Source organism: Hypomesus transpacificus, chromosome 14 (assembly GCF_021917145.1).
Source record: "Hypomesus transpacificus isolate Combined female chromosome 14, fHypTra1, whole genome shotgun sequence".
Lineage (NCBI taxonomy): Eukaryota > Metazoa > Chordata > Actinopteri > Osmeriformes > Osmeridae > Hypomesus > Hypomesus transpacificus.
The window spans coordinates 4,734,468-4,746,637 of record NC_061073.1 but is presented as its reverse complement, the minus strand read 5'-3'; the positions used below and the strand labels follow the sequence as shown (position 1 = coordinate 4,746,637).

General features: G+C 44.2%; 2 protein-coding genes across 2 annotated transcripts; one reads left to right on the top strand and one right to left on the bottom strand.

Moving 5' to 3' along the window:
- The first annotated feature begins 46 nt into the window (after positions 1-46).
- tmem263 (transmembrane protein 263) lies at positions 47-4,083 on the top strand. Its single transcript, XM_047033180.1, has 4 exons — positions 47-154; positions 271-429; positions 1,916-1,980; positions 2,091-4,083. The coding sequence occupies exons 3-4, from the start codon at positions 1,920-1,922 to the stop codon at positions 2,390-2,392; spliced, it is 363 nt and encodes a 120-aa protein (XP_046889136.1). The 5' UTR covers positions 47-154; positions 271-429; positions 1,916-1,919; the 3' UTR covers positions 2,393-4,083.
- A 1,357-nt stretch (positions 4,084-5,440) lies between these two features.
- Positions 5,441-8,108, bottom strand: LOC124476233 (zona pellucida sperm-binding protein 4-like). Its single transcript, XM_047033179.1, has 8 exons — positions 7,906-8,108; positions 7,630-7,817; positions 7,394-7,491; positions 6,485-6,642; positions 6,205-6,397; positions 5,921-6,071; positions 5,762-5,837; positions 5,441-5,615 (listed from the first exon to the last, which is right to left on the bottom strand). The coding sequence occupies exons 1-8, from the start codon at positions 8,078-8,080 to the stop codon at positions 5,518-5,520; spliced, it is 1,137 nt and encodes a 378-aa protein (XP_046889135.1). The 5' UTR covers positions 8,081-8,108; the 3' UTR covers positions 5,441-5,517.
- Positions 8,109-12,170: the final 4,062 nt, after the last annotated feature.

Here is a 12,170-nt window from a genome sequence, read left to right as displayed (position 1 = left end):
GCCACAAACACAGAGCGGTAGAACTCTTGTCCGATTTGGAACCCGGATAGTTCTCTCCCGCCAGAAATAAAATTACACATTCTCATAATTAGTCAATTACACTGCCTGATGTTGGTGTGATTACGTTTTTTCCTCTTCGGTGAACAGTATTTGGGTTTGTTTCCAATAAAACGTGCTATTAAAACAAATTAAACAACTAATGTAAAAGATTGTGAACGCTGAGTGAGTAAAAGTCACTAATGTAGAACCCCGCGTGTGTTTGGTCTGCAGAGAGGGTTGCGAAGTGGAGCGTGAAGTGAACAAGAGGTAGGAGGGGAACTTTCTGGAATCGAACGCAGCCTTAAAAGTTGCTTTTTCGCGTTGCATGCTGGCGACAGTACAGTTCAAGTAAGATTCGTTTCTCTGGTAAATTTGGCTTGTGACATCGAGGTAAGCATACAAAAACACTATTTATTTTAAAACTATCGATGGATTGATTTTTTAAAGTTAATCAAGGGAATAGGAAAATAGTATGACACTTTTGTCCAATCCAAGTGTCAGCTAGCTAGGCTATAACGACATTACAAGTGATATGACCCCAAATAATGTCAAGGATCGACTGGCGTTAGCTGTTCTTCGGCCCTTTCAACATTTAGCTGGATACAAGTGATATTCAGTTTTGAATGTGTTATTTCCAGTAAAGCGTAGCGCCAAAGTTGATGTAGGAATGCGTTACTGAGCGAGTTGGTAGATAACAACATGACTTGTTTGCTTTGATGTATCAACCAGGCCTACATTAGCTATAGTGTTAATCACTTTAAACAATGTAGCTAGTTTCACATTTAGCTTCATATCTGCCCTGACTTTGTTGTAGACATACATTTTTTGACAGCCTACATCTCAAACAGAAGAAGCTTTAGTCATATGCCACGTCAGTAGCCAGTTGCTTTGAAGTTAATGTATTTTAAAATGGGCTACTTGATGGACTTGGATATAACTTCAGGGATATTTACAATAATCTAGGCTATATATGATACAATGTTTCTCGTATTGGGTCACTATTTGTTCGGCCAAATGTAGGTTGGTGTGGTTTCATTCTAAGATATTGGTTGTTTTTAACATTAGACATCTATTTTAATTTATATGGTTGAATTCAAATATAATTTCCTTTGGGATTAATAAAGTGTATCAATAGTGTATTTAACTTGAATAAATTAAAGTATCTCAGCCAAGCTGCTTCTTTTTTGACACAGGCTTAAATATGTCAGCTTGAACAGGATGATGTGGGATGGTGTATCCTTGATATGAGGCAACATGCAGAGCCATGTAGAGAGCAAAGTTTGCATAAGATGAAACAGCACTTCGTGTAAAGAGACTTGATTGTGAGGTCTTTGTCACCTGCCACAAGTACACTTGTGTACAAGTGAGTCATGTAGGCTGTGTTGACCAGTTTAAACTGTTGTTGTGCAAGTGCAACACAGCCATGTGTAATTATGACTTGAGACTGAATGTCATAAAAAAGTCTAATTCAATTGTTAAAATTATATTAGCTATTTCTTGAGAAATAGCTTGTCTTCTGTATTTAGACAGTGTGTTACAGCTAGAGAACTGGTAAGGCCTGGTCCCTTATCAGAACATTTAGTTTGCTGTAAGTCATATCTTTTTGAATTTACACAGTTGACAACAGAACATAGAATGCATTGTAAGGTCTATCTTAGTTGTGAAAACAAAACAGCCCTGGCTGACCTCTGAATTCTCAGTGTTTGACCATACGGGTCGGCCTAGTTTTGGGTTGTCAGAAAACAATCAAACGCCCAAACTCGGGCATTCCTGTTCCTTGTTTTTCTCTTCTCAAACTCGACTCGGAAAGTTGAGTTACGAATATGATCTGTTGTCATTGGGTGTAACTTGTTTGTTCTGCCCTTCCCTTCTCTAGAGAGATGAGCCAAGGCGGACCTGTGGACGATTCTCCTGCATACCTTTTAGATGATCCGCCAGCTGGTTAGCCCAGTCTCACTTTTATACAAACAGTATACCCCTGGGCTTCTCCATAGGATGTTAATTGACAGTGATATGTTACGTGCACTTTTTGCTTTTCTCCCGCTGTGTAGACACTAATAAAGGCCACCCCCCAGCCCAGCCAGGCATGCTGTCCAGGGTGGCAGGAGGCCTCTTCAGTGCCACCAGGGGGGCCGTGGGGGTCACAATGGGCAGTGTGGCCTGGATTGGAGGGAAGAGTCTGGATTTGACCAAGACGGCGGTCACCTCCGTGGCCTCTGTACCCGGAGTGGGAGTGGGGTTGGTCAAAGGGAGTGTGTGTGCTGTGGCCGGGGGGGTCAGCGCAATTGGCTCAGCTGTGGCCAGTAAGGTACCCTTCGGAAGAGGAGCCAACAAAAAGGACAAGTCAGACTAAGTGGGCGAAGAATCATCATGTCTGATGCTCTGTCTATGTTCTTCTGAAGTGAAAAGGCAACTGAAGGACATTGAGGTTGGCTTTATGAACCTCACCCTATTTTGTGGCCTGGCCACCACAGGTGCATGGGTCTTCTTACCCAGTACTGCAAGGACAACCAACCTCTGGTCTGTAATTCACAATGCAAAGTTGGAGCTCCAACTGAGGTTTGAGGTTGGTACGTTATGCAAAAGGATTGATTATTGTGTTGGAGGCCACTGCTCATCCCATCCACAGGCTCCTGGAGGAGAGAATCAGCCGTAGGAGGAGATCGTATATTCACAGTCTAAGTGGTTATCTGTGACTTGATGGGGAAATTCTGCCCACCACATGCTGGTCTATAATGATCGGTAAATGATGCCAGGTTTCCAATTAGGTTTAGAGTTGGAGCCACAGGAATGCAGGGTTAGATTGAAGAGGAGAGTTGTCACGCTGGAAATCTGAAGTTAGATCTTCAATGATACTATTACATTAAAATTGTTTCTTTGAGAAAAGTTACTAAGTTAAAAAGCTTTTACTTATTATTTTGTAAATGGACCTGAATCTATGTGGTGAGATACAGAGGAACAGCAATGTTTTCAATTGTGTGGTCCTTACAACCTTATTGACAGTTGAAATCATCTATTTTATGTCCTGTAAGTGGGTGTGTGATGGAATTGTTTCATATATTCAATTAGGTTTAGAAAAGTAATGTTTAACCATATACTGCTTCACTGTATTATATTATAAGGTTTGTTGAAGTTAGTGATATACTGTGCCATCACTTGTGGAATGTGTTTTCTTGGTCAGGAGGACAAGCTGGTTGATCTATGCAGGGGAAGAGTTAGCAAGCAGGTGACACCTCTTACCTCAGTGAAGACAGACATGGAGGGAACCAGACATGAGGTTGGTCACCTGAGATGGTGACCAGTCTATTGTGGGGGAACTCAATATCAAAGCTGAAGATAGCTTAGGCATCAGAACCTGGGAGACGCTGTTGGGGCGTGTGCTACTTTTGATCCCATCTGATTTATGGCCAGATGGTTTTGTGTATTGCCTGTTGTTTGTGTGTTAAGATGGTTGTTTCTGTGTTCAATTGTTTGATCGATAATAAATACGTATTTGAATGATATCTAACCTAGTGAACAAGTAATCTAGTTTATATTATGCATTAATCCTTCAGACTTTCTACCACAGTGAGTCACTTGGGTATTAGCAGATGGAGTCCTGTACGCTACCAATTGTAAGTGTTCAATCTAATTCATTCAAATACCACATTTGTTAAGGACTGCAATGAACAAACGTTAGCTGTCCAAACTACTGTTACTTATGTCTGATATTGTCATGGTTAATATGTTACTCTGCCCAAAGTGTACCAAAAATATATAGTAAGATTTAACTGATGTTTGGTAGGAGGCAGTGGCGTAACTGTAGGGAGTGCAAGGAGTGCAGCTGCACTAGGGCCCGTGGCGAAAGGGGGCCCGTCCTCGATCTCACCGTAAAAGTGAGACAACCTGACCGTGCCCCTTAAGGCAATCTGACCGGGCCCCTTGCACAGCTGTAATACTGCACATTGTAGATCACATATGATCCACTCTTATCAATTCGCAAATATTTCTCAATTATGGTGTCAGTTATTCAGAATTACGAGCTATCATCTGTCCAATAAACATTTAAAAACAGTCAGTGTTAACAACAGCAAATAATTATTTTTTCCTCATTTGCCTTTTGCTGAATGAAACAAATGTCGTTTTTATTAAGTAATATTGCCCTCGAAAAATAGCAAGGATGTCTGGGTAATATTGTTGTCAAAGATTCCCGCCCACCCACACACGATTGTTCCCATCCAGTTGTTGTTGGGATACTACAGTTGTGTTGCATTAGCGTTTTGAAGCAAATTAGGCTACCCCATGCCATGCCCTTTAACATAAAAGTGGCTCCAGAAAGCGGCAGGAACGAAAAGAGCAAGATGTAAGGGTGGCAAAGCTGTCAAAACTATCCTCATTTGGATTGTGGCGAAGCGTGTTGAAGAGGACGCTACGTCTGACCCCAGCCCGGCAACAGCAATGAGTGTGAAACTCAGCCACCAGGGTAGGCTAATAATTACATAACGTTTACTGTCTGGTGTATGCAGTTGACACCGCTATTAAACGTCATAAAAATGCACATATAGGCCTAGGCTACCAGGCAGCGGCCAGGTTAGATATAGTAACTATGTGCAGGATGTAGTCGGAAAATAGCTAAAGCTAGATAGACTAAATGTAAACTAGCATATGTAACGAACATAAAATCAAATATTCACCATCGAAGTGACTGTTTTTGTTTTTTACTAGTACCCAGATAGCACACATGACAGATGAAACGTCATTCATAACGTCGGATAAGCCTCGGTAAATGATCAGATTTTCTTCTCATCTCTGTGCTCTATTTCAAACGTCGCAGATACGTCGGCTCATGACTGACTGTTCCATTATGCTCATTCCGTGTTGTAGCAAGCATAATCTAGAGCCAGAGACTCGCGAGTCAGAGCCGTTCACTTTTGAAAACCGTCATCTATCTTCACATAGAAGGAGCAGTCGTTACCCTTAATTGTACATCATGAGTAGCCTACATTTTTATTGCGCATCGCTAAACTGAAAACTCAATAATTTCGCCTGATGATAGGTCGGTAAGGGGCCCGTTGGTGAGATCTGCACTCGGGCCCGCCAAGTCCTTGTTACGCCGCTGGTAGGAGGAGACCATATGCCATCCTATGACCACACACCTAGTGCTCATCAACATACACCAGAGACTAGTAGACCATAAGTACAGCTATCATCAACTTGAGTGTTCTACTTCTGTCCCCTTTACCACTCTTCATTTCCTAACTCTCTGACATCCAGCAGCTTCTTGGCTGCTCTGAAAAGCCCTTTTAAGAACCCCACGATTAATTCTACTTCATATATCTTAAAACAAGAAATATGTATCATGAATTCTATTCTCAGAAAACTTATATGGAGGAAGCAAGACAATAAGCCATCAAGGTAGGTCACAACTCTTTTGTATTTCTTTCAAGAAAGATACATGCAGGGTTCAGAAGTTACTACATGTATCAGAGCAGGAAAAGATTACTCAAGCTTTCCACCAGAGCCCTCTATCAGGATCACAGCTCCACTGGAAACCACCACTCCTGTGGATGCGCTGGGGTCCTCAGATACATCTCTCCCTGGAGAACAGACAAGCAAAGGGACAGTCAGAACCCAGCTTCACATCCAATTTGATTTCTGACACATTCTTCTAGAGCTTCAGACACTAATCAGTTATCCAACTGGAATAATGCTGTATAATTGGAATTGATGTGAATCCACATACTTTTCCTGAGAAGGCATGACTGCGCACAGTTGGCGACAGCAGAGTGGCACACTGTGGCGGAGCAGTGGAAGAACACCTGGGGACAAAGCATCGTGTTAGAATGGTGACCAGCAGAACATCAAGGGCAGGGAGACATCGTTATGCTCTGGCACGGGTTACCTGATTAGTCGTAGGAAGCCTAGTTGACTGGTTGATAAAGGTGAACATCTTGACAACGAAGCGTTTGTAGTGTGAGGGGAATTGGACGTCGGGAGAGCTGGCCACTGGAACCAAAGTGGTCAGGTACTTGTTGTCATTTGGGTTTGGACAGCTTTTAGAAGAGGAGAAAGAGTGTGAGATGAACAGACAACATAACCATAGGCGCTGACGATGCAGAACACCTGACACTAGAGGACAGTTCCACGATGTGCACTGCGGTAAGAGGTGTACGGTGCAGTAGTTACCCGCCAACCAGGAGGTCCCACTGGGGTATGCTGTGAGGCAGAGGGCTGTTGGTGGCCCAGCAGCGGTTCAGGATCAGCACCATACTGCCGTCTGTCTTATCCTTAACACGCACCTCCACGTACACAGGATCCCGCAGCACCTTGGTAACGGCATAGTCTGCCATGCCATAATATGAGGAGTAGTACATGTTTTCTGTTGGGGAGGAGAGTTTGGGTTACTTTTCTCATCAGGACACAAGCAGCTCTGGAATACTGTCAAGACACTCTGGAAGCAACTCACCATCCCTACAGCCCTTCACTGAGCACTGGCCATTTGCCAGTCTGAGTTCGAGATTAAGGGGGCCTTCATCATAAACGTCAAGGGGGTTGTTTTTGTCCAATATCTCGACAGTCAGAGTTTGTACGGACATCCCCGTGTATCTGATCTGGAATGCCAGCCTGAAAAGAAAGCAGTTCAATTCAGCCAATTTAAGAATTATATTTTAGTCAATTAAAGTGAGGTGAAACCACATTAAACTCATAATTTCTACCTGGCAACTTACCTATGGTAAAATTGTTCAAATGTTATTTATACATTATTATAGTTCAGTCATTCTAAATTTGCAAACTGAAACATTTTCTGGAAATTAAAAACTACAGATTTGTAATTATTTTGAGGTACTAACATTCTAGGCATTCTACAGTTAGTGACTGTTGTAACCTCTTAACACATTTTTTTGTTATACTTGCCAACATCCACAAAGTTATGTAACGGGCAGCTGAATCTGGAAGTCCACAGTTATGACTAAATAATGTTAATTATTTTGTGAACCATAACATCATGTAAAGTTAAATTATAATGGTATCCAACCTGGCTGTTAAAATATGTTCATTATGTCCTCAGTTGTATGTAAATGTGGTGCTGTACTGTTCTGTGGTTGGACATATATGTTTGTGCCACTGGGAGGCGCTACCTCTGTAGCGTGTTGTTTGTTCCAGTTTATATGTTCAATCAGAAGCTGTCTGACCGTGAGACTGATGTGCCTGCAGCGCATACAATAGATATGCCAAGAACGGCTAAAAGGTGATCAACCTATCGTCCTTCGAATACAACGTTAGCTGCAACAGTATAACTCAACACTGGCTTAGATCATTTAGTGATCTGTTTGACACCAAAGAAAGTCACTGTAAATGTCTCACCTGTACCTACTTAAAGTAGCTGTCCCTTGTAATGTATCCCAGAGGTCCAAAGCTGACATCATAAGAAGACTCCATGCTGTTCTCATAGACTATGAAATCAGTTCCTCCCTACAAGAAACAAAATCATACAATTTACCAAAGAACCAAAATGTAGTGCAGGCTCCTCTATCAAATTATGAAATAGTTGATCCATTTTCAGAGATCCAAAATGTTGTTTTCATGAACAGCAACACCAGTTTATTTTACCATTACGGAGGTTCCACAAGCTGTGACAGCGAACTGGAAGACTATAAAGGCAGAGTTAAAGGCAATGGGTCTGCATTGCGGGTCTGCATCATTCCGAAGACGAACCGAGGTTAGGTCCAAAGTTGGAAGAGTGGCCTGTTTGGACACCACCACCACAATCTGACCGTCTTTGGTGGCCTGTACAGTCACTGATGAAGAACAACAAACACTACAGTGAAAACCATTCCATAGATATTGACCACAAGGAGTAGATATTACATAGTCCAAAGCACTCACCTAATTTTCCATAGAAGCATCTCTGGCCATCAAAACAGCAGTTTATAGCTGTACAACTGGCTGCAAAGGTTATGCCAGATCCACATGTTATCTTGACACTTTGTTGTACATCACAGTATGGAGTTGTCCGAGGATACTGGACACTTGACGACAATGTTGCAAACACAGGTGGCATGGTATCAGGCCACTCAGGCCTCTGGGTTGGGTACGAAGGCTGCTTCGGCCAGACGGGCTTCTGGGCTTGAGGCCAGATGGGCCTCTGGGTTGAATACAAAGGCTGCTTCGGCCAGACGGGCTTATGGGCTTGAGGCCAGATGGGCCTCTGGGTTGGATACGAAGGCTGCTTCGGCCAGACGGGCTTCTGGGCTTGAGGCCAGATGGGCCTCTGAGTTGGATACGAAGGCTGCTTCGGACAGATGGGCTTCTGGGTTTGAGGCCAGATGGGCCTCTGGGTTGAATACAAAGGCTGCTTCGGCCAGACGGGCTTCTGGGCTTGAGGCCAAATGGGCCTCTGGGTTGGATACGAAGGCTGCTTCGGACAGATGGGCTTCTGGGTTTGAGGCCAGATGGGCCTCTGGGTTAAATACGAAGGCCGCTTCGGCCATATGGGCTTATGGGTTTGAGGCCAGATGGGCCACTGGGTTGGGTACAAAGGTTGCTTCGGCCAGATGGGGTTCTGGGTTCGAGGCCAGTTGGGCCTCTGGGTTGGATACAAAGGCTGCTTCGGCCAGATGGGGTTCTGGGTTGGAGGCCAGATGGGCTTTTGGGTTTGAGGCCAGATGGGCCACTGGGTTGGGTACGAAGGCTTCTTTGGCCAGATGGGCTTCTGGGTTTGAGGCCAGATGGGCCACAGGGTTGGGTACGAAGGCTCCTTCGGCCAGATGAGCTTCTGGATTCGAGGCGACTTTTCCCAGTCTTCTTGAACGTCACTCAAAACTCCCACCAGGACCACCACCACCAGACAGGTGGTGCAACGATGAATCTTCATGGATTCATAGCAAAAAGAGTCTGTAAAAAAGCATGAGTCCCATGCTGCTCCTGGTCACACTTATATACAGGGCTAGCATTTTGTCCCGCCTCCAGATGATGTGAACCTGATTGGTTAAACACCTACTCTATCCGTCCAAGTGATCAGTCCAGTAGCCACTGATGGCCTGTTGATTCTTTTTACTTATCTTAATGTCTAAGTGACCTGAATGTTTGTTTGTTAGTAAATGTTTATTTTGCTAGTGCACTGTGACACTGTGTGCTCCAGTTACATATGTCAGTACATCATTGTTTCTTAGAATTATCACACTTTTTAATAATGGCTTAATGAAGCTAAACCACAATTTAAGACATTTTTAATTCATCATCCTGAACATAACAATGTTACCATAATCTATTATATTAATGAAAACATACTGTACTATACATAATATGTAAGTTTCGTTCAGAACATTAGATTAAACAATAACTCTGAGGTCAATTGTTAGATTGTATTTTAGATCATTTACATGTATGAACCATGTAGAATAGATAATAGAGTAAATAAGATAAAGCGTAGTCTACAGATGAATTCAGATTACAACACATTGAAAAGCAAAGCATTGACCCTGCTCTCAACTGCTCTGGGACAGGATGAACTGGCAACTTAGTTAACTAAAGTAAGTCACTAGTTAACTTGATTTAAATTTGCAAGAACTATAGACTTATACACAAGGCTGGACTGGCCATCTGGCATACCGGACGTTTACCCGGTGGCAGGGCCGGCCCAAGGCATAAGTGAACTAAGCGGCTGCTTAGGGCCCCCGTGAACACCAGAGGGCCCCCAAGAGCACATGAAAATACAGTTTAATGTACCGTGTTTCTTCAATTAAACGCTGCTCTCGTTTAAACGCCGCACCAAAAATTAACATTGTTTAATAAACTCCGCACCAGAAATACAGTAGGGGTAGCCGGTCCTGAAATACCTAGTAGCAGCATGTCATTTTAATGAACATTATCTTGTGTTGCACTAGGGGTCCACTGTTAGCTAAATACGTTTCAAAAATTATATTAACATACCTTACTTAGCAAATTACTCTAGCTAGATACAGACTACCTGTTAGTCGGCATAGTCGGGAAGGAAAACTTACGAAAAAATAGCCAGAAAACGAATAGCAGTCCAGTCTATTGCTAACGCCTGTCTAGATAATCTATTGAAAGAACTGGAGAGAAGCAGGTGCTCTTGTGTTAGCAAGCTAAACTAGTTAACAGGCTACGTAGGTAGTCTAGGTGTTTTTGCTATCTAGCTGTTCACTCCTTGCAAATCAACGTTAATAAAAAGCGATAGAGCTAGCTAGTCTAACTAACATTGACATTTGCTCGTTGCTAAATCAGTGCTTTAGAAGACCGTACTGTTCAAACTATCTAAGAACATTTAATGTAGCGAACTAACACGTTAGCATGTTAGTGCAGCTAGCCTATAATACCATGTTTCTTCTATTAAACGTTGCCCTCAAAAAAACGCTGCCCTCGAATAAATGACGCACCACAAATGAACAATATGTAATAAATTGAAGTTTAATCGAATAAATGAGGGGCCCCCAAATAAATTCTGCTTAAGGCCCCATAAAGGCTTGGGCCGGCCCTGCCCGGTGGGCCGACGCACTTTTGGGCGCTTTTTTTGTTAGTTTTTTGGGGTCGGCCCGGCCCATAGAGAACTGACAGCGACCCATTGGTTAATTTTCTTTATTGGCACTGGCCTGACCCAATCAAATCCAGGAGCCCCCTTCCCCTGATTCATAATGCTGCAGCTGCAAGGCGGTCGGTGCATGTTGCGGCGGTAACCCTCGAACCCGGTGGTGGACTCCGGAGGTGAGGTATGCCATCAAGCTGAAGAAGGAGGCCTATCGGACTTTATTGGCCGGTAGGACTCCAGAGGCAGCTGATGTGTACCGGCAGGCCAAGCGGAACGCGGCTTTGGCGGTCGCAGAGGCAAAAACCCGGGCATGGGAGGAGTTCGGCGAAGCCATGGAGAATGACCGCGACCTTCAGCTCTCACTGGAGCGGTTCGCAACCGAATGTGAAGCGGCTGGGATGCGAATCAGCACCTCCAAATCTGAGGCCATGGTTATTGACCGGAAAAGGGTGGAGTGCCATCTCCGGGTCGGGGAGGAGATCTTGTCCCAAGCGGAGGAGTTCAAGTATCTCGGGGTCTTGTTCACGATTGAGGGAAGTATGGAGCGTGAGATCGACAGGCAGATCGACGGGGCATCCGCAGTGATGCAGACTTTGCATTGGTCCGTCGTGGTGAAGAAGGAGCTGAGTTGAAAGGCGAAGCTCTCTATTTACCAGTCGATCTACGTTCCTACCCTCACCTATGGTCACGAACTATGGGTAGTGACCGAAAGAACGAGATCGCAAATACAAGCGGCCGAAATTAGCTTTCTCCGCAGGGTGTCCGGGCTCTCCCTTAGAGATAGGGTGAGAAGCTCGGTCATCCGGGAGGGGCTCAGATTAGAACCGCTGCTCCTCCGCGTCGAGAGGAGCCAGCTGAGGGCATTTGATAAGGATGCCTCCTGGACGCCTCCCTGGTGAGGTGTTCTGGGCACGTCCCACTGGGAAGAGGCCCCGGGGAAGACCCAGGACACGCTGGAGGGACTATGTCTCTCGGCTGGCCTGGGAACGCCTCGGGGCCCCCCAGGAAGAGCTGTTGGAAGTGGCCGGGGAGAGGGAAGTCTGGGCTTCCCTGCTTAGGTCGCTGCCCCTGCGACCCGACCCCCGGATAAGCGGCAGAATACGACGAGATGACAACGACGGCTGACAGACAATGACTGTACCACTTTACCAGACAAGCTGTCCCAAATTAGCTGAAAATGCTGCCTGAGTGAGAGAGGGGGTCATGTTATGTTTGAAAGTGTGCAGCTTCTAAAATATTGTGTATTCCCATTTCATTCCAACATTAAACATTTTCCTAAACCCTAAAACGATTTACAGAAACACCACTAGGGCAGGTTAACAGTTATTTTGTAAGTCTATTGGAGCGTACTGAAGTGTCCCACATTACCTGAAATCACCCTACCATTTTTTTTATTTACATGTCCTCGCCATCCTTATTGCTCTTTAAAATATTTTTTTTAATTGAAATGTATTGAAACTTTGTTGCAGTGTTTCGGGGGTGTTTTCACACCTGTAGTTCGTTTGCTTTGTTCCGATTCAGGGATTAATATGATAAAATGTTGCAGTTGCCCCTTGTTCGGTTTGTGTTTACACTGCAACATTTAACAGCGGACTAAATCTTG